Below are 22,811 nucleotides of genomic sequence, written 5' to 3' on the forward strand. Positions count from 1 at the left end.
CTGAAAGCTGGAAAATATAAAGAGGGAAAATAACACATACAACCCTGTCTCTCAGAATGAATGTTATTAACATTTTAAAATCTATCCTTTTTATCTTTTTTCTCTGCATAAAAATATATTTCAGTGTCTGTTTATTAGCCCTCCTGTTTGTCTTTCTATCTACTCATATATGGTGTTTGTATGTATAGATAAATATTTGTTTCCAAAAATAGGATTGTTCATATACTCTGCTTTGTAACCTATTTTTGACTTAGTCATGTATCCTGAGCAGCATTCTATTGAATGTCTTAAAAATGAGAGCCCCAGGGTGCCTGGGTGGCTCAGTCGGTTAAGCGTCTGCCTTCGGCTCAGGTCATGATCCTAGGGTCCTGGGATCGAGCCCCGCATCGGGCTCCTTGTTCAGTGGGGAGCCTGCTTCTCCCTCTCCCACTCCCCCTGCTTGTGTTCCCTCTCTCACTGTCTAATAAATAAAAATCTTTAAAAAAAAATGAGAGCCCCATTTTAACTTGCCTGTAGGAATCTTGAAATGTGACTTTCCTTTTCCTGAAATGTATTTATTATTCTCCCAGCTAGCTGAGGAACGTATTGGAAATATAAGAACTGTTCGAGCTTTTGGTAAAGAAATGACTGAAATAGAGAAATACACCAGCAAAGTGGACCGCGTGATGCAGTTAGCAAGGAAAGAAGCATTTGCTCAGGCTTGCTTCTACGGAGCAGTAAGTAGATCATTTTATTTATTTATTTATTTTTTCAATTAGCAATAATCGCGCCTCGGATAAACCTCATTGGCTATGATACTGCCACTGCGCAAAGCTAGTAAGTAGATCATTTTAAAAAGACTGCAAAGGGTGGATCTTATGACTGAAAGACATTTTTATTCTGTGACTTTGCCATGAATAGAAAATAATTCTCTTCCACTTCGAGACTAGGTGTGAGCATTCATAAACTATTTATGTGAAGGAAGAGGAAAACCGCTACATGTAACAAAGGGAAGTGGGTGATGAGACCAAAACAGCGTGGGATCAGACAGCTTCCCGGTGTGGTCCAGACCACCTGCATCCGCTTCACCTGGGACCTGGCTGGATGTGCAGATCCTCAGCTTCACTCCAGACCCATGAATCAGAAACCCTGGCGCAGGGGCCAGCAATCCATTTTAACAGGCCTCCAGGTCATTCTGATGCAGTTTGAGACCCACTGAGGATTAACCAAAATAACTTCAGTGTATCTCAAGAAAGAAGTATGAAAAAATATGACACTGAATAGAAAATCACCATGAAGGGAAATCCATAGCATCTTCAAATTGGAAAGAACTTCAGGTGATTCAATAACGGTCATGATTTAGGGACATGGAGGAAGCAGAGGCCCAGATAAGGCAGCATTGACCAGAGACCACGCACCTAACAACGCTCAAGGCAGATAAGAGAGACAGGACTCCAACTGCTTATCCAGCTTTGCTCGGGGTATCACATTAGAATATATAAACACACATATTAACTATATATTCATCTCCTTCTTATGGAGGGAGTTCTTAATATTGTTCTTTCCTTTGCAAACTGAATAGATTGAGTAAAATAGGAATCAGATGGGTGTCTTAGCTTCTAGGTTTTCCTGTTGATGAGTATATTTCCTTCAAGTACTGTAATATTTCAAAAGTATTTTTTTATTTGAAATTCACATTAAAACTTACTATTCGGAAAAATCTTGTTGTGATAGTTAAATGTAAAAAGGAAATTATAGGCCATGTTCATCCTTGTAGCATTTAGGTCTGTGGTTCCCACCTGACATCTCTGTTTTCTTCATTTGACAGACAGGGCTCTCCGGGAACCTGATCGTGCTTTCTGTCTTGTACAAAGGAGGGCTGCTGATGGGCAGTGCCCACATGACCGTGGGTGAACTCTCGTCCTTCCTAATGTATGCTTTCTGGGTTGGATTAAGCATTGGAGGTATATAATTTAAATAGGCTTGAGAGTTACAAACTAAAAATCAGGTTGTTGTTTCTGAAATAAAAATTTAACTTTCCCATTACACCACCTCTCATCAATTAACTTCCAACTGAAAAAACATTTCCTAGAATGTTAGTCCAACTTGACTTTGAAAGAAGAAATAAAGATATGAATGTGATCCCATGTAGGTGGGCAGTTACTTGGCTGGGAAGCTGAGGATTTTTACAGGCCTCTTGCAGCTCACTGAGCTTGGGGTCGTACTGGAGCCGTATTTTCCAACTCGCCTATTAAGACAGCTTGTTTGCTTTGGCCTTAGGAGATGGGGAGGGGGAAGGACAGCGCTGAACAGCTGTGAACACAAACCCACAGTCCTGTAGTAGTGGTAGTTTCCCGACTGACAAATCACTGGGGAATAAAATTCCTTTCGTAAGAAGTCAACCAGGTTCAAAATTGATGAACGATCGAACGGTATAAATTAGAAAGTTCATGAAACAGAATTGCCTGCTTTTGTCAGGAATCTCTCAGAGTTCAGCTTTTGTTGTCCATTCCTGGCTAAAGGGAAGCAAGGTCCATGGAAGCAAATATGTGGGAAGTCAGTGAGGTTCTCTTTTCTGTACCTCTCTGGCATGCCCAGCCAACAAGGGGCAAGAGATTTCCTGCTTTTTGATTCCTTTCTTTGAAGACTGAGATAGGAAGGTTAGATAAATAGCCTGAGGTCTGATCAACGGAAGTCTGGTATCCCACAGTGTCACCTCAACCTGAGATTTTTATTGTCAGGGTTTAAAGGTAGAGGCTTTTCCTTAGACATCTGCAGGCAAGTGAGGATATATATTTTCTGGACTGAGATTTCCAGAGATCCCTGAAAATAGCATTTTAGTTCTGCTGGCTGCTTTTTTTTTTTTTTTTACGATTTTTATTTATTTATTTGACAGAGAGAGACACAGCGAGAAAGAGAACACAAGCAGGGGGAGTGGGAGAGGGTGAGGCAGGCTCCCCGCCGAGCAGGGAGCCTGATGCGGGGCTCGATCCCAGGACCCTGGGATCATGACCTGAGCCGAAGGCAGACGCGCCCCTCTGCTGGCTGCTCTTGAAGAAAAACCTGATTAACACGGTTCAGGGTGCTGAGTGGCTTGGGAAGTGAGAGGGTCAGTTCAGGAGGAGCCGGTGATGTGGTTAGGTCTCTCTCCACCCCTGGGTTGAGCCTGCTGGGCTGCAGGGTCTCAAACCTGGGTGGTCACGTTCCTTCAGGTCTTCTGGCCTGCCTCAGAGTGGACTTACCTACTACCACGTCCCCTCCCTATGGCCTTTCTGTTCACGTTCCATGCTTGACCACAGTCAGCTTTCCTCCCCTTTCCGTACGTTTTCTGCCACAAATTGACTTGATCTTTCTCAAGTCTCTCTGTTCCTCCCACCCGCTTTTCTCCAAACTACTTGACCTGATAGAAGCCACGTCTGATTTGGTGTGTTCACTGTCTTACTTTTTGTCCTGACAAGTTCACAACTGTGTCTTGCACAGAAGTAGGTTGGAAACACAGTTCCCATCTGCGGGGAGTCAGTTACCTCCCCCGTTATAGAAACGGCTGCTGAGGTTTGTCTGTGCTCGAGGTCTGGGGTCACTTGGCTTTCAGAGCCGCAGGCTGTCCCACATCTCTGGTCGCTGTCTTGTATGATACCTGCTGTCTGGTGATGGAAGGAGAAAAGGTACAGGTGGATGTGGAGGAGTCTGTTAGCACACGGTCTCCCCACAGTTACAAGCCAGACAGGTACGTAAGGCTACAGGAACTTTATTCAACAAGTTGAATTAGATTTTGAATGTTTTTGTAAAGCTCACTGTTCAAAATAATTGCATAATGAATCTTCAAGCAAGAAATTCTATTTTATTTATTCAATAAATAAGAATTTTTAGATGTTGTTTTCTGCTTAGAACCGCATGCTGAAAAACAAAAACAAATTCTACTTGCATTCTTTGCTGAGAGAGGGTCAGAGTGCTGTTTGAAGAAAAGCATGCTTGCTTGTTTTGCACCGGAGAATGCTCTGACATCTTCCTACTGAACCTGATATCTTGTTTCTGATTTATTTTTATTGAGGTGAAATTCACATAACATAAAATTACCCATTTTAAAGTTTACGATTCAGTGCTAATTTTGTACATTCATGGCATTGTGCAACCACCACCTCACCTTAGTTCCAAAATATTTTCGTACCTCAAAAGAAAATCCCGTACTTATTAAGCAGTCTGTTTCCATATCCCTCCCCTCTTCAGCCCCTAGCAACCACAGTTTGCTTTGTGTCTTCGTGTGTTTACTTTAGTTCCTATAAATGGAATTACATAATATGTGGCCTTGTATGTTTGGCTTCTTTCACATAGCATAATGTTTTCAGAGTTCACCCACATTGTAGCATGGGTTGGTACTTCATTACTTTTTATGACCCTAATACTCCACTGTATGGAGAGACCACATATTGTTTATCCAGGGCCATTTTGTTTTGTTTCTATTTTCCAGAGTCTAAACTCTACTCTGTTGAACTACCTCCGACTCCTTCCTTCCTTTCTGTTTTTTATTAACAGAATTTTTTTTAGAGGAATTTTAGGTTCACAACAGGATTGAGGGGAAAGTATAGAGAGTTCCCACATATCTCCTGCTTCTACATGAGCACAGCCTCCCTCAGTATCAACATCCCCCATCCGAGTGGTACATTTGTTATAATTGACAAACCCAACACTGACACATCATCATCACCCAAAGTCCATAGTTTATATTATGTTCACTGGTGTTGTATATTCTATGGGTTTGGACATGTGTCTGTCATCACAGTATCATACAGAATACTTTCACTGCCCTAAAAATCCTCTCTGCTCTGCCTGTTTCTCCCATCCCCTCACCCTTCACAACCACTGATCTTTTTACTGTCTCCATAGTTTTGCCTTTTCCGGAATGTCCTATAGTTCAGATTGGCATCTTTCATTTAGTAAATGGCATTGAGGATTCCTCCATGTCTTTTCAGGGCTTGATAGCTCATTTCTTTTTAGGACTGACTAATATTTCATTTTCTGATGTACCACAGTTTATTTGTCCATCCACATATTGAAGGACATCTTGGTTACGTCCCAGATTTGGCAATTATAACTAAAGATGCTATAAATATCCATGTGCAGATTTTCATGTGGACATAAGTTTTCACCTTCTCTGGGTAAACACAAAGGGATGAGATTGCTAGATCATATGCAAAGAGTATGCTGAGTGTAAGAAACTGCCAAAGTGGCTGTACCATTTTGCATTCCCACCAGCAGTGGAAGAGGGTTCCTGATGCGCCACATCCTCCTCAGCTGTTGGTGCTGTCAGAATTTTGGGTTTTCGTCATTCTGTTAGGTGTACAGTGGTATCTCGCTGTTGTTTTGTTTGCATTTCCTTGATGACATATGATGTGGAGCATCTTTACATATGCTTATTTGTTATCTGTATTTCTTTAGTGAGGTCTTTGGGTTCAGGTCTTTTGCCCATTTTTAAATTGGGTTGTTCGTTTTCTTATTGTTGAGTTTTAAGAGTTCTTATATCGTGGATGTCTGTCCTTTATCAGATACGTCTTTTACAAATATTTTCTCCCACTCTGTGGCTTGTTTTCTCATTCTCTTTGGAGAGCTCCAGTTTTCAATTTTCATGAAATCTAATTTATCAGTTCTTCCTTTCATTGATCATGTGTTTGGTGTTTATCTACAAAGTCATCACCAAACCCACAGTCATTTAGGATTTCTCCTATGTTATCTTCTAAGAGTTTTATAGTTTTGTTCTTTACATTTAAGTCTGTGATCCATTCTGAGTAATTTTTGTGAAGGGTGTGAGGTCTGTGTCTAGATTCTTTTTTTTTTTTTGTATGTGGATGTCCAGTAGTTCCAGCACCATTGTTAAAGGGTATCCTTTCTTTATTGAATTGCCTTTGCTCACTTGTCAAAGATTAGTTGACTATATTTATCTGGATCTATTTCTGCCCAGTGCATTTTTAATTTAACCTGAAGAGTTTAATCCACTGTATTTTGCACAAATTTCCACGAATATATGCACAAAAATACCTTAGAAAGAATATTTGGATAGTATTTTTGCAGCATCCTTACTGAGGGAAAGTATTACAAGTGTTATGTTCTTGCAGTTGACATGGCCTAGTGTACTTAGAGTTTGTTTGTTTTAAGTCATTAATTAATTCATAGTTCAAAGGTGACTTTAAAAAGAGATGGTTGGAATATTTAACATTTCCAAATTACTTTTCAGTTTTTAGCCTAGTAAAAGTTCTATTTGTTGACTGACTGAAAGGGGGGGGTTGATTTTGTGGATATGAATTTAAAATGAATATTGAGATGTTTTATATTCCTTTTAAGTAAGTGTTTTATTTATATTGTTATGTTTTTTTGACTAGGTAGATTTTCTCTGTAACATAGTGATTTTAATTCAGTGGTTGATTACTATGGCTCTATGCATTTGTAAATTCCCAAACATTTAATCTTTATTAGAAATCAATGAAATTGGAGAAGGAGAAGCTGAGGGCAAACAAGGGTATGAGACAGGGAATTTTGAATATGGTAGTTGCCTCAAATCCTTTTTTGAAAGGTAACAGATTTTATATCAAAAGCAAGTTATTGTTACTGTCCACAGAGGTCTGGGAGTAGCAGATGATCATTTCCTGGCATCGGTGACAGATATGTTTGCTTCTTGTCCTCAGGTCTGAGCTCTTTCTACTCGGAGCTGATGAAAGGGCTGGGTGCCGGGGGACGCCTCTGGGAGCTCCTTGAGAGAGAGCCTGAGCTGCCTTTTAATGGTGGGTCTCCCATGGGTTTGTTCTTTGCTGGGATTAAACAAATGTGGCTTTGGACAGTTAGACCAACTCCCTGTTCTACCTGCAAATGACAAGCAGGGCAAGGATGTCATCCCTGCCACACAGCAGAGAGGGTGATCAGAGGGGCAGGCAGGGAGAGAGGAAGGATGGTGCCAGGCACTGCTGCTGAGCAGAGGACTGCCCTGGAAGCGAGGGGGCTGACCAGGCGGTGTGCCTTCCTGCAGGTGATTCGTTACCACCACAGCAGGAAGGAAGGGAGTACCACCTAGGGTTGCACATAGGAAGGGCCCTGGCCAGTCCACCAGATTTGTCTTCTCTAGTGATTCTGATGTTTGGGCGGTGGGGAGGGTGAGGGAAAGGAAGACAGATCACACATAGAAAAGCCTCTGAATTTCTTGGCTTTGGGTAGTGGGCCAGGGGATGCTGGTGTTAATTGGCTAGAGCCATCTCCTTTATTAGCTCCTTTCTTGGAAGCTAGGACTGGGGGAGCCGTGTGGCCAGAGCAGTAACCACTCCTCACTCACTGACTCCCAGGACATTGTGGCTTAGCCCTAGATCATGAGTGAAAGCCCAGCATTCTCCAGTGTGACGGGCTGGAGGAAATAAACACAGCTAAAAGAGATGGAGCAGCTTCTCCCAAGTCATTAGCAAGGTAATATCAGACTCTGAAGCTGTTGTACAAGGCTCACCCATTTACCATCATTCTATCAAAATATTTATTTAGAGTAGATAAGATAAAACCTGGACCTGCGGAACTACAGAGGCAGTGGCACAGAGGAGAGGCAATGGGGCTTGAAACCAGACTGCTCCACAGGTGAAAACGAGCTCCACTACCCATTAGCTTGGGCAGGTGGTTGTCTCTGAGATTCAGTGTCTGGTCCTCTCTGCCTCTCAAGGCTGCGAGAATCAGACAAGCGCATACGTAGAGTGCCTCGGACAGAGTGGGTGCAGAGCAGGCTCAAGGTAAGCATTAGGCAGAGGCCTGTTCCTGCTGTGCCCGGTAAGAGCTCCTACTGCAGGTGAGCACAGGAGCTGTGGGCCGGGGCCATCTGTAGGCAGACAAATGGGAGAACGGAGTTCTGCTGTCAGCTTGATCTTTGCGTTACGTAACTAGTATTCTATCTTGTTTCAGAAGGGGTCATTTTAAACAAGGAGAGCTTCCAGGGCACTTTGGAGTTTAGGAATGTGCATTTCGCCTATCCAGCTCGCCCAGAGGTGCCCATATTCCAGGATTTCAGCCTTTCTATCCCATCAGCATCGGTCACAGCGCTGGTTGGCCCAAGTGGTTCTGGCAAATCAACAGTGGTGTCCCTCCTGCTGAGGTTGTATGACCCCATGTCTGGTGAGTGCTTCATCACATGGTAGGGTGAGAGGACTCTCCAGAGCCCTTCTACTCTCATGTTCTGGGAGAGGACCAAATTATGCAGAGACCTTGTATGTGAGAATTCTGAAATGCCAGAGGGTTTGTTCCCAGGAAAGAAATCCCTTATACAAAGGTGTCACTTTTAGGAGTATATAGAAGGCCTGTCGGGCAGTTTGTATATTTCGTGTCTGACCTCTTCACCTCTTTCTACTTGGAGCTGATGAAAGGGCTGGGTGCCAGGGGACGCCTCTGGGAGCGAGTGACTTCCTGAATTCTACCTCCTCATCTCCCATGCTGGTGTGCCCTTCTGATGCCCCCTCTCCTGGGGTGGGCAAGGCTGCTCCACATCTCCAAAAAGGTGCCCACGTATGGCTGGCTGAGCAGCACCGTGGAGTGAGTACCACTCTGTGCCGGCCACTCGGCTTGTAAAGCTCTCTGGAAGCCTTCAGGCTGCATCTGCCCATGAAATGCCCCGTGGCTAGCATGCAGATGGGTGATTTGGCAGCCAGGGATCCCCTTCTATGTGACTGCTTTATTGAAGCTATTTTGAGGTAGTAGGGATTTTCTTAATGGATTTTTATGTTTTGGTTTTTATTTTTAACTGGATTATAGCATCTTTTAGAGCAAAGAATATGTTATTTTACTTCTTTATGTCCTGTTAATTAAGATGTAATTGACATATAACATATCAGTTTCAAGTGTGCAAAATGATTTGCTGTGTGTATATATTGTGAAATGTCTAGTTAACATCCGTCACCACACATAAAGTTTATATCCTTCTTTATATCAGAGCCTGGAGTAGATAGTCCATATTAATGGATTTAATTTTGGACTGAGAAAACGATGTTTCTCGGCAAGAAAACAACTTTAGGTAAAAATTACAGTATTAGTTTAAAATCAGTGTGTCTTTGATCTCTGTATCTGTGCTTTTTGGTTAAAACCACGAGGGAGCTGGTTATATGCCAGATAGTTATTTGACTTGCAGATCCTGAGCCACGGAATCACCAACTATGTTAAAATGGGTGTTAACTATACTGTTTGCCTCTGGAATCCCTGTTTTGATTCACGCTACTTGCTATAAAATTCTGAATTTAGAAAAATCCTAGTTAGGTGAATGCAAAGCAAGTCAAAATATGAAGCCTCTAGTTTCTTTATCATGGTGAATAAATATCAAGGAGAAAAGAAACTACACGTAAATTCCAGCCTTCGCAGACTGTAGAACACTTGTACTTTTTAAGTCAAAAACCTCAGGTTTTTGCCAGTGTATGAAAGTTTACAGCTGGTTTGTATAATTCCACGCCACTGACGGAGAAAGCATGGTGTTTCTTAGTCAACGTTATCGTCATCCCCAAGCATTACTGAGTTCCCTCCGTGTTGTAGAATTAATTCTGTTAGCTAGGGTCATGGAATTACATCTGATTATTTAAAAGCTCTGCTATGGTATCAGATTCATGGCTGTGGATGATGAGTCTCCTCCAACTGCATTTATGCAGGAAGGGATATTTTAAGGAGTAATAAAAGAGCTAAAAAAAATCACTGGCAGGATTGAATTTCCAGGACACTCCTCAAAACTTCACCACAGAACCAGGCCTTCATGGTAGTTGCTGATGCTGACATATCAGGAAGCTCCAGAGTTAGGCAGCTTCAGAACTGTGCCAGGACTGCCAGTGTTGGTGCCAGCACGTGGGCACCTCACCGCGTGCCCCTTCCACGTAACTCGGCTTCTGAATCAGCGTGGCACAGGTGAATCTTCTCGGGGAGCCGAGTCCCTCCAGAAAGGAAGCCACTGCAGCAAAGCGAGCTGGGTGGATGAACTAGTGGGTGGGCTAGCCAGCCAACTACTGTAGGGAGACAGTAGACAGGGAAAGGCCGTGAAATACGTTGATTTTAGATGCTGTTTGGAGATTTTGAACATACTTTGAATCTTTAAAAGAACTGAATGTGGAATTTGTCCACCAGATCCTTTCTGTGTTCACATTAGTCATTGGCCCCATGACATTCTGTGACTTTCCTCTCCTCTTTACAAGGAACTATCAGTCTCGATGGCCGTGATATCCGTCAGCTAAATCCAGTCTGGCTGAGATCCAAGATTGGGACAGTGAGTCAGGTGAGAAGAGAGGTTTCTATTTTTATTACACTGTCTTTTATATTCACTTTTATTATATATCTTTTCCTTAGACTTGAACCCCTCAAAAGAGAAGAAATGGAAGTTCTCCAGAGGTGCTAAACTAATCTCCCATCGCATGTTTTTTAGGTTTGTAAATAGTGCTGTATCCTGAAGACCTTAAACACTTGAACCAGTTGAAACTGACTTTTTATCCAAAGCTGGGGACTAGTATAACTTTGTAATGCAGGTAGTCCAGAGGATGGGGAGGAAATGATAGAACTTTTTAGCTTTTACTGACAATTCACATTCTCATCACAGCACAGTCTACTGTTTTATATAATGGGTTTCAGGAATAAGCAAGCAAAGAGTATGGCAAGAGCCAGGGTCTCCTTGCAAAGAGGTCACAGATTTCAAGGCAGAATGTTAGTGTAATATGGTCACTTTAATGAGATCATTTGGTGCAGGGAAATTTTGACACAGCTGTTTATATTTTACTACCAGGCTATGTGCACAGCAGACAAACCTGAGGCTTCCCTCATTTCTGAGCCTCCCCCTCTAATGAACTTCTCCTCAGACCTTACCCTCATCCCACTCCACTGGGTGAGGAGCAGGAGGGGCAGTGATGGGAGCGGCTTGTTAGTATATGGATAGCAGCAGTGCATAGTGTTTAGGGATGGAGGAAAGAAGCTGGAGGTTTATTTGCTTTTTTAGGACTGTTCCACAAGGTGCTGTTAAAATGTCATGTTCCCACCTGGTTTGTGTCTATTTCAAAAAGTAATGAATAGAGATGGAGTCCCCCTCAGTCCTCAGTGGGAAGCCCACAGCTGGAAAATATAGATGGACCCGGTGCCTTCCATACCGGCGTATTCCTGAGGGAGGGAGCTTGCATTTATGAAGAATCAACTATGTGCCAGGCACCTGCCATGGGATCTCATTTCCTGTGGTATCATGATGAAATCAATCCTGTTCATGGAAAAGCGTAAATTTTTTAAAAGTCAGCTGGGCGAATTTATGGAGAATGAGGAAGTAGAATCAAAATAGTATAATGTTGGGTACCTGGGTGGCTCAGTTGGTTAAGCATCTGACTCTTGGTTTCAGCTCCAGTCTTGGGATTGAGCCCCGCGTCGGGCTCCGTGCTCACTGTGGAGTTTGCTTGTCCCTCTCCCCCCCTCCTCTGCTCCTCCCTTACTCACTCATGTGCATGTGCAAGTGCTCTCTCTCTCTCTCTCTTTCTCTCCAATAAATAAGTAAATAAAAATCTTAAAAAGTATAAAGTTGACCCTTGAACAACATGGGTTTGAACTGCATGGGACCACTTATATGTGGTTTTTTATGGTACAGTACCACAAATGTATTTTCTCTTATGATTTCTTAATAATGTTTTCTTTTCTCTAGCTTACTTTATTGTAAGAATACTGTATAGAAAATATATAACACACAAGGTACGCGTTAATCGACTGTTTATGTTATCAGTAAGGCTTCCAGTCTACGTAGGCTATTAGGGGTTAAGTTTTGGGGGAGTTCAAAAGTTATACTCAGATTTTCAACGGCATGGGGTCAGCACCCCTAACCCTCATGTTATTCAGTGGCTGACTGTGTATTCTTTGAGAACAATTTAATAGTTTCTTAGATGTAAGTACTGTATAGTAAGCTTCACTATATTTCCTAGATATGTTTGAAGTCTGTTTTGAAATTTGCAAGAAATAATGTTTTGTTTCCAATTTGCAGGAACCAATTTTGTTTTCTTGCTCCATTGCTGAGAACATTGCTTATGGTGCAGACGACCCTTCCTCGGTGACTGCCGAGCAGATAGAGAGAGTGGCTGATGTAGCCAACGCAGGTGCTTTCATCCGAAACTTCCCCCAAGGATTCAACACTGTGGTCGGAGAAAAGGGCGTTCTCCTTTCAGGTACCTTTTTGTTACTGCTTGGCAGCAAAAACTCTTGCTCCAAAGAACTCTGCAGCATTTCATACAGCAGTATTAATTTCTAATTAGGCTTTTGTCCTTAGAGTTTATGAGATTGGCCTTTCCCCTTCCTGTAATCTCTTTTGTATGTGGATAGCTCCCTGGTTTCCTTCACTTTCTACCTCAAAGGTGTTCCCAAATTCCCACGGAGTGTCCCACCGAGTAATAACTCAGCCACAGCAGCTTTTTTCTCATCTGAGAAAAGAATGTGTTTTGCAAATTGAGATCCTTGAAAATTGCAGAAAATAAGACAGATACAGCGTGGAAGGATGATTTGTCCAGGGAGGCAGGGGCTGTGAGCATAGAGCAGAACTGAAATTGAAGAGTTCTCTGCTCCCCACTTTGTACTTTACATGTTAGACCAGGGGTCCACAGACTCTCCTATAAAGGGCCAGAGAGTAAATATTTTAGATTTTATGAGCCACATGTGGTTTCTGTCACATATCCTTTGTTGATTTTTTTTTTTAAACAACCCTTTAGGAATGTGAAAACCACTCTTGGCTTGAGGGCCGTGCAGAAACAGGAGCTGGTCCCGGTCTGGCCCATGGCACAGTGTGCCACGCCCTGTGCTGGACACAGGCAAGACTTGCGGCTGAGGCTCAGTCGCTGTTCCCTGGGATGTTAGAGCACCTCGGAGTGCATCGCATTCTGGCTACCGTATTTTCAGGAGGGAAAGAAAAAACTTGTATTCTATTGCCTAGAATACAGAAGTGAGACCATTGAGTAGACTTAAAGAGAAATACATTTTTGGGTAAACACAGATAATTTTTTCATTACAGTTATTGACACATGCTCCCTTCCATGGAATGAGCACTCTGTCACTGGAGGTGTCTGCCTCCATGTCAGAGTGAAGGTGGCTGGGTTGGACTAGAGCAGTAGTCCTTTCCAACTCAAACCTTTTTTTTTTTTTTTAAAGATTTTATTTATTTGACAGAGAGAGACACAGCGAGAGAGGGAACACAAGCAGGGGGAGTGGGAGAGGGAGAAGCAGACTTCCCGCTGAGCTGGGAGCCCGATGCGGGGCTCGATCCCAGAACCCTGGGATCATGACCTGAGCCGAAGGCAGATGCTCAACGACTGAGCCACCCAGGCGCCCCTCCAACTCAAAACTTTTTGTTTCAGGTTAGACCACAGAAAATTTAACACAGACATGTTTTGATTGTGTATGATTTTTTTAAACAATAGGCAGTGGATGAAAAAATGTTTTGGATAGATTTGCAAGATTGCAGCAGTAGAATCACACATGGCTATGTAAAAATGACCTGCTCTGGCATCTCTGAAACACGTCCTTGGGTAGAAAACCAGTTTCAGCTCCCCATGGTGACATTATTGAGCGTCAGGGGGTGGAGCCAGGAGCTACCTCACTCCATCCAACAAGCGTGTCGCCTTCTCTCTTGGAACAGATTCTACAAGTCCTTCCCTCTACCAGGATTCTCAAGCTCCCATTTCAGAGTGAAATAACCAAAGGTTTCAGCCCATGCTCACTTTCTGGGGGGAAGAGAGAATATCTAGTGACAGATTCCCTGTGCACTAATTGGCACTGAGGATTTCTCAGAGCTGACCCAAAGCTCTCAGCTGGCTGCTCAGCCAGCCCACCTCAGAGCACTCCGACACCCTCACCAACTTCAGAGGTTCCAAAAGAAAGGGATTTCCCTGGTTCCCTTGTTGTGAGCATGGGGCTGCCTATCTGAGGACAGCTTTTAGGAGCACCACACATTTCAGTTGTAATTTGATTTCAGTTCATCATTTGATGAGCTGCTTTTAGATGAAATAATGTAATGTCCAGTAATTACTATTAATAAGTATTTCATCCAATAAAACCAACCAAAAAGGACTGTTTTCATCACCAAAAATGTAGTGAGTTTTCCAAAATGAAGTAAGTCGGGAGGAGTCCTGAGTAGTGTTCTCTGAGACTCTACCAGTTGTAACTTGGGAGTCCCGTCCCCTGGAGTAAAGGAGAGAAGGTGGTGTGAGGCAAAGATGAGGAAAGGGATTATCATAGATGTTCTTCTGCCTCCCTCTGTCTGTCCCATCTGCATTTACTCACTCCTATCCACCCCTACCCCAGTTTCTTCCCTTGCTTTTAGTAGAATTTGAGTTCTAAGAGGGCAGATTGAAGTGGCTTACTCAGACCTTGGTTCTGCCACTTAACCAACTATGAGACCTGGGACTGGTTATTTTGTGCCTTGGTTTTCATCTGTGAAAAGGGAATAATTACAGGATCTACTTCATAGGATTTTTTTTAAAGATTGAATGAGACAACATTGTAATGCTTTTAGACAATGCCTGGTACATAGGAACTCCTCAATAAATGTTAGCTATGATCATTGTTATTAATTTTGAGGTTGATGAGGAGACAATATATTTAAAAAATAGGCCTTTGTTTTACTGTCTATCTCAGATGTGACTAACTGGAAGAAGCTATCTTCAAATTGCCACTTAGCTTATCAGAAAAACCTGTTACCAAGAATTTTTGTTAAGGCTTTCAAGTGTAAAAAAAAAATATTGTCATTGTCAGGTGGGCAGAAACAACGGATTGCCATTGCCCGTGCTCTGCTTAAGGTAAGCTTGAAGCCATTTGGTCAGAATTTTTTTATTATCATTTTTAATTAGGGACCTTATAATTTTTAATTTACTCTTCTTCTTCTTCCTTTTGTTTGTTTTTTTTTGGACAGGAGGGTAGATCTATGGTTGATAGTTCAGGTGAAAGATGAGTTGGGAGTTCCACTGAGTACATGTTGTTCCAATTTAACAAGGATTTCTTCAGTATTAGGAGCCCAGTGCTGTGCTAGGGTTGTTGGAGGGAGAAAACTTTAACACATGGACCTTCTGTGAAGAAGTATAGGTCTAACAAGCGAAACAGTGATTATATAAAAATATCAAAACAATACAAGTATGATTCTTTGAATCTATAGTCAACTGCTAAACTTCGTAGTATAGGCTGGAAATACTTACCCAAAACTCCTAAGAGGAGAGGGAAAGCCATTTTAGCTGAAGGCCCCAGACATTGTAGTTTGTAGGAAATGATAGCTTTCCCCTTTGTTATGTAACTACTCTCCTCAGATTTATAAATGATGTTTTTAAAAAGCAGCTTTATTGAAGCATACCATAAAAACTCACCAGTTTTAAATGTACTCTTCAGTGACTTTTAGTAGATGTACAGTTGTTCAACCATCACACAGTCCAATTTTAGAACATTTCTGTCACCCCAGATAGATCCCTTGTACCCACTTGCAGTCTTTCCCCACTCCTAGCCCTAGTCCCAGGCTGCCACCAATGTACTTTCTGTCTGTCCTGATTTGCCTTTCTGGACATTTCAGATAAATGGAATCAGACAAGATGTGACCTTTGCATCTCGCCTCTTTTACTCGTATAATGTTTGTTTGTTTTTTTCAAGGGGGGAGGGGCAGGGGAATGGGAGAGAGAGAATCTTAAGTAGGCTCCACTCCCAATGTGGAGCCTGACGTGGGGCTCGATCTCACAACCTTGAGATCATGACCTGAGCCGAAATCAAGAGTTGGAGGCTTAACCGACTGAGCCACCCAGGCGCCCCATGCGTACCATGTTTTTGAGGTCTGTCCGCATCTCTGCGTATATCAGTCCTTCTTTACTCCTTTCTCTTGCTGAGCAGTATTCCTCTGTGCGCCACAACACGACTCGAGTATCCATTCACCAGTGCTGAACATTGGGGTTGTTTCCAGGCTAGGGCTATTGTGACTAGTGCTGCTGTGAGCAAGCAGCGTACAAGTTTCTGTGTGAACGTACATTTTCATTTCTTGTCAGCAACTTCCTAGGCACAGCTAGAATTTAATGTGTTAGAGACATCAGCTGACTCTTACCTTGTCTCGGTTTTATGTGATGCTCCTAACTAAACTACAAGCAGGACCTTGAGAGGCTAGACTCTGTCCTACTCACTTTAGATCCTGCCTCACACTGCCGGTTGACTGGCCAACAGCGTAAACTGCACTGTAAACAAGGTCCAGTCCAGTGATGCCCGCAACAGTGGCTCAGAGAGTCACCTCTAACTCTTCCATTTATGTGCTTAGCTCACACAGTTAGGAGTCTGTGCTTTTCTTTTTTGTAGCAGCTTTATTGTGATACAATTTACATCCTATACAGTTCACCCATTTAAAGCGTGCAGCTCAGTGGGTTTCAGTGTAGTCCGAGTTGTGCATCCATCACCAGAATCAATTTTAGAACATTTTCGTCGCCCCAGGAAGAGACGCTAGATTCTTTACCAGTCACACATGGCCCCCTGTCTTATTTCTCTGTTGACCTCAGCCCCAAGTGAGCGCTTACCTACTCACTGTCTCTGTAGGATATGCCTGTTCTGGACATTTCATATGGATGGGGTCCTGCAATATGGGCGTTTTGTGTCTGGCTTCTCTCACGTAGCAGAATGTTTTCAAGGTTCATCCATGTTGTATCGTGTATGAGTACTTCATTTCCTTTTATTACTGAGAGTTTGTGTTTTTATAATAAAACTGTTTCAAAAGAAAAGAACATTAAAAACATATTAAAAACAATTAAAAATAGTGTTTTTCTTTTTTCAGAATCCCAAAATTCTTCTCCTAGACGAAGCAACCAGGTGAGCATATCTTAATACTCTGTGTGATTGTACAAGCCAAATTCTTCCTTTACCAAAAACTTACTCTTCTGTATTTCAAAGCGATACAGCTGAAAATGCTGTTTTTCCCGCTCCCACTTTAAAGTGACCAGGTCTGAATTAATAATGACAGCGGGGAGGCAGTGGACAGGCCAGGTCAGAAGTAGAGGGTTCTAGGGCGCCTGGGTGGCTCAGTTGGTTAAGCGACTGCCTTCGGCTCAGGTCATGATCCTGGAGTCCCGGGATCGAGCCCCGCATCAGACTCCCCGCTCAGCAGGGAGTCTGCTTCTCCCTCTGACCCTCCCCCTTCTCATGCTCTCTCTGTTTCATTCTTTCTCTCTCAAATAAATAAATAAAATCTTAAAAAAAAAAAAAAAAAGAAGTGGAGGGTTCTAGTCTCAGTTCAGTCCCGTTTATGATGAGCCCTGGGTCACACCCAGCAGCAGCTCTACAGAGTGCTTTCTACTGTGACAGCAGGTCTATGGAAATCAAGGGTCCCAAGTTTCCTTTTTGTAGTATTTTTATAATATAAAAAATAGATAGTAGAAGTGTATATATAGTAGAAGTGGTGATCTTGGTCGTGGTGAAAATGCGCTGCTCCTCTAGGGCAACTGCGTGTGTGACAGGAAGCACATGAGTGCACAGTGTGCGCGGGACTGAAGTCTTTGCTTTCTCACACGGTTTCCTGTTTGAAGTGCCCTAGATGCTGAAAACGAGCACCTTGTGCAAGAAGCTCTAGACCGACTCATGGAAGGAAGAACAGTGTTAATTATTGCCCACCGTCTGTCCACTATTAAGAATGCTAATACGGTGGCTGTTCTTGACCAAGGAAGGATTACAGAATGCGGGAAACATGAAGAACTGCTTTCAAAACCAGATGGGACATACAGGAAATTAATGAACAAGCAAAGCCTTAGTTCAGTGTAAAGGAGCAATTACTGATAAAGTGAACATGAGAGGCTTTAGACATCGTTGCAGGAAAAATACTTAGAGATGGTATCTAATCTGTAAATCATACTTCAGGTTATTTAAAATATGCCTATTTTTTCCAAGGTGGGTAAAATATCGTTTTGAGATGTACCTGTTCTCGACCTTTTTATTCAGAGTTTTAATAATTGTAACTTTCTAAATGTCTATAGCACTGAAGTTATTTTCAGGTTTTTTACTTTCTTTTATCCTGGAATACTTTATTTAATATAACATGGCACCTCATTTTTATTTTTTATGCGCTGTTACAGATTGAAGCTGTTGTCCAATGACAACTTTGAAAAGGGGATTATAAATAAAAAGCTTAATTATTTTAGGTGATTTGCCAACCACTGTGTAATTTTCTTGGTAGTATTCTACCTACATTGTGTCTCATTTTCCTAGAAGATGAAAATCTTCCCTTTTTTTATTCTGATAATCTCCTGAAGTGAACCTGACATACAGAATAGAGGAGTAGTTAGCATCACATAGCGAGAAGGGAACATTTACGTTCCTACCTCCTGTGTCTTCAGGGGTATGAAATTTCAGATATATGTGTTCCTCTGGGATGAGACCATGTTTGGATGTGTGTGGTTTTCAACATTTTTAGCATGTGAAAGCCTGACAAGTTTTAAAAAGGGAAGAAGCCCAACGTTTGAATATGGAAACTTCTATTTTCATTATTCACGCATCTGTTACTGTGGAAAGTCAAGCATGAACTGCTAGGTACTATCAAGAGGTAAAAATGAATTTTACATTTAAGTCATCCGAGGCATTTATTTTGAAAGTTATCTTTTAAAATTTTGTAATTCCTAGCCCGATTTTAGGTTTTATCCATTAAGTACTTTTGAAATTTCATTCAATGAAGCAAAAACCTAAACTGTAATTTTCAACCTTAAAACATTTGAAGAAAGCTTAGTTCTTCCTATTCTACAGAATATCAAGAAACTTTCAGAACTTGTTATTCTTCTGAAAAGAGGACAATAACCCTTTTTATTTATGGTTATAGTTTTATTCACCCAGATGCCTCAGAATTCTGAAAGCAATGCTGATAACCATTAGATTTGCCATATTTCAAATCAGTGCTGTTAATTTGCTGTTGCCTCAAGAAAAAGTGCTTTTTTTACATTGATGATGCCAGAACCTAAGAAATAACTGTGTTGATGTAACTAAAATGGAAGTTTGCCTGTGTTCTAAGTATTGATGAGTTCACTGATTATGCTGGAAGGAGAAACCACTACTTCATGATAAGCGTGCGGTATTATAATTCATTCTACATAAGGGAATTTGTTATTGAATAAAATGAACTCAGTGAATGAATGAACTCCACGTTCTTTGTATTAGGAAACAGTACATCGGTGACAATCATTTTAACAAGCTTTACTTGTATTCTTTATACAATTTGCAATTATGATGTGGTTCTCAGAAAGCAGACAAAACACAATTACAAGGTTGGATCTGAGGGAAATTTGCTTTGTGCCATAGAAGTATTTACAAAATTGAATTTGATCATTATATTTTATTTTCTAATACAAGATGTTCAATTGTGTCTTTAGGGAACATTTTATATCCTGGATTAAAATTTATAGTGAACTTTATCTGTGTCTGTCACTTCTTATAAAACTTTATTACATTCAGTTTCTTACTGGAGTTTGGCTGTGGAGATTCAGGAATAAAGAAAAAACTAACATTATAAATAAATAAAAGTAAGTAGTAATTACAAGTTCCTTTCATTTTCTCCCTACCTGATTGTTAATGTTCTCATTTTTATTTTTTATTTTTAAAAATTTTTTTTCTATTTACAAACTGTTAGAGGGTGGGGGAAGGACAGTAAAGTATCCCCCAAACTGAGAAAGTACGTAGAGACTGGAGAATGAAGCAGGTGACTCCAACCAATTGACACAGTTTTATTCAGGGTAACTTGCTGATGGGGGAGTCGTGTGGATGACGATCCAGGCAGCTGCACAGCAATTCTCCATAAAGTCCAGACCTTGGTCTATAGATTTTATGGAGCAAGGAGATGTGTGGGTGGGGAGGGCACTGTAGTGAGATCAGAGGGCTTGCATGCACCTAACTGACAACTAACCTTTAATTAGATATTGTGGCACCATCCATGTGTCAGGAAGGGTAAAGACTCTTATCTCTAACATTCATGGGAGGCCAAAGCAAGCCTCCACACATCCCAGCCTTGGTGGGCATTTTTAAGGTATGTATATTAATCTTCAAGGGGCCTGGAACACGAGAGGTCATTGAGCAAACATGAACAAGATGGAGGGCTAAAGATGGAGTCCGTATTGTCAGTACTCCTACATAAACACTCTAGTTGCTTCAGTGCAATAAATAAATATCCCCTGCCCCCACCTTGGACAAGGAATTGTGCTGTCGAGTTGATGACAGAATGATTATCTGCCCTCAAGGAGCTTCTAGCTTATTTAGAAAGATAAGGCAGATAAAAATCAATTACAAGAAAATAGCTAAATATTACAGAGGTGGTGTTGCTAACACTGTGGATGGTATCACTTTGTTTCCAGAGTGTTTATACATGTTACCGTGTTTGATACTTTGACAATCCTATAATTTATTTTTTATTTATTTGACGGGGGGGCGGGGAGGCGCACAAGCAGTGGGAGTGGCAGGCAGAGGGAAAGGGAGAAGCAGGGAGCCCAATGCGGGGCTTGATCCCAGGACCCCGGGATCACTACCTGAGCCGAAGGCAGATGCTTAACCGACTGAGCCACCCAGGCACCCCAGGCAATCCTATAATTTAAAGAAATACCTATCACCCCCTTTTCACAGAAGAGGAAATAAGAATAGGCAAATTGTAGGGGCGCCTGGGTGGCTCAGTCCTTAAGCGTCTGCCTTCGGCTCAGGTTGTGATCCCGGGTCCTGGGATCGAGCCCCACATGGGGCTCCCTGCTCAGCGGGGAGTCTGCTTCTCCCTCTCCCACTCCCCCTGCTTGTGTTCCCTCTCTCACTGTCTGTCAAATAATAAATAAATAAAAATCTTTAAAAAAGAAAAAAAGAATAGGCAAATCGTAAATTCAGCATTGATGCTTTATACAAAGAGATTCGAGAAATGGGAGCCAATCATGGGGGACTTTTGACATTATGCTGAAAATCTTAGCTTTCATCCTACATGCATGGAGAGCATATGTTCATATAAGCAATTTAGAAAATAAGCAAAAAAGAAAATTTTAATCACCAGAAATTCTATCTGTGAAGATAAAATTTCATGTTATTGAGCTTAGTGTTTTGTTGTCCACCCTCCCAGGCTCATCTCTATGTGCAAGGCCTTCTCTGACCCTGGACTTGACTGGTTCTCAGGAAATAATCATAAGCTAAATAAACCATTATAGGCTAAACCCTTGTCAGTACATTTTTATAAGTTAAGGCTCTATTTTGGGAAATTCACTTTATTTCATAAAAAATGCCAAAGCTGTTAGAAAATAAATGAAAATAAATGTACATGTTAACAAAACATTAAGTATATTAATGAAAGAAGTATGTGAGAACTACATTGTAAATGTTCCTTTGGGAATGTTTTACATGATTTTTACGTCTGAGGCATCATGGCAATCTCTATTCGTTCAACTCATTCAAAAAACATTGAGGGCGCCTGGGTGGCTCAATTGGTTAAGCGACTGCCTTCGGCTCAGGTCATGATCCTGGAGTCCCGGGATCGAGTCCCACATCAGGCTCCCTGCTCAGCAGGGAGTCTGCTTCTCCCTCTGACCCTCTTCCCTCTTGTGCTCTCTATCTCTCATTCTCTCTCTCTCAAATAAATAAATAAAATCTTTAAAAAACAAAAAACATTATTGAGCATCCTCTTATTTTGTTAGGTCCTATGCCAACAAAGGACCTGTGCCTCCCTCATGAAACTAGCCCATGGGTCAGCAAACTGTGAGCAGTTGCCTGATTTGTATGGCCTGTAAGCTAAGGATGGTTTTTACAGTTTTGTTTGTTTGTTTGTTTTTAAAGATTTTCTTCATTTAGTGAGAGAGAGAAAGAGTGTGCAAGCTGGGGGAAGGGTAGAGGGAGAGGGAGAGAACCCCAAGCAGACTGCACTGAGTGTGGAGCCTGACTTGGGGTTTGATCCCACGACCTTGAGATCCTGACCTGAGCCAAAACCACAAGTCAAATGCCTAACTGACTGAGCCACCCAGGTGCCCCAGTTTTTACAGTTTTAAATGATTTTTAAAAACTAAAAGAAATATTTCATAACACATCAAAGTTACATGAAATTCAAATTCCAGTGTCCATACATAGAGTTTTATTGGAACATAGCCACACTCATTCATGAGCAGTTGCAACAGATTACAGCCTGCAAGCTGGAGATACTCTCTGCCCCTTGACAGTTTGCTGACCACAGAACTAGTGAAAACGATATGCATTCTTCCCTGCTTGGAGGACTTTCAAACTACAATGAAATTTAGAGTTATCTCAAAAAGTTCCATTGCCATTAGAGGCAATTAAATGAATGCCTTGAAAATGATTGGGCATGGATCATTTCCATGATGGGTTCTTCATTGTTTCCCTGTCTTTCCATTTGAATAATATCACCATTAATATGTTGGTGATAGTGGAATTCTAACAATTCTACAACAGCTGCAGGAAATAATTCTGGCTACTATCCCACTGTTGATTGCAGTGATTAGTACTAGAGAAGTCAAAGTTTGGTCTTAACTGAAAGGGCAGTACTTTAGGAAGGGTGTATAGAAGGGAGGCACATGTTCAAGTTGAGCTTCTCACATGTATACATGTGTCTATGAGGCCTTTTTTTATTTCAATAAAAAATGGGCTCATAGTGTACATACTGTTTTGTGACCCATCTGCTTTTTAAAATGTTACAATATTTTCCTATATCCTTAAGTATTCATTACACACATCTACATGTATTCTTTTTAACCACATACAATTTTATAATGTGAATATCCTATAAATCTATCATTGGACATCTTTCTATACTCTTTGCTATTATAAACAATACTATTTATTATGATTTTTTCAGATAAATTCTAAAAGTGAATTGCCAC

At 41.5% G+C, this 22,811-nt stretch overlaps 1 protein-coding gene and 1 pseudogene across 3 annotated transcripts in view; one reads left to right on the plus strand and one right to left on the minus strand.

The window, feature by feature from the left end:
• The window catches only part of ABCB10 (ATP binding cassette subfamily B member 10), a 34,759-nt gene extending 15,383 nt beyond the window's left edge, over nucleotides 1-19,376 (plus strand). The window contains exons 5-13 of one of the 3 annotated variants that reach the window (XM_073879073.1): nucleotides 570-716; nucleotides 1,808-1,943; nucleotides 6,657-6,752; nucleotides 7,903-8,112; nucleotides 10,161-10,240; nucleotides 11,969-12,149; nucleotides 14,608-14,768; nucleotides 16,760-16,794; nucleotides 17,508-19,376. In XM_073879073.1, coding sequence (XP_073735174.1) covers nucleotides 570-716; nucleotides 1,808-1,943; nucleotides 6,657-6,752; nucleotides 7,903-8,112; nucleotides 10,161-10,240; nucleotides 11,969-12,149; nucleotides 14,608-14,768; nucleotides 16,760-16,794; nucleotides 17,508-17,739 — 1,278 coding nt within the window. In that variant the 3' untranslated portion in view covers nucleotides 17,740-19,376. The other 2 variants (XM_025850746.2, XM_073879075.1) reach the window with 2 other exon arrangements.
• On the minus strand, nucleotides 733-815 carry LOC112807952 (U4 spliceosomal RNA; annotated as a pseudogene).
• Nucleotides 19,377-22,811: the final 3,435 nt, after the last annotated feature.

This window comes from Callorhinus ursinus, unplaced genomic scaffold, assembly GCF_003265705.2.
Source record: "Callorhinus ursinus isolate GAN/ISIS: 27379988/994484 unplaced genomic scaffold, GSC_fseal_2.0 scaffold32, whole genome shotgun sequence".
NCBI lineage: Eukaryota > Metazoa > Chordata > Mammalia > Carnivora > Otariidae > Callorhinus > Callorhinus ursinus.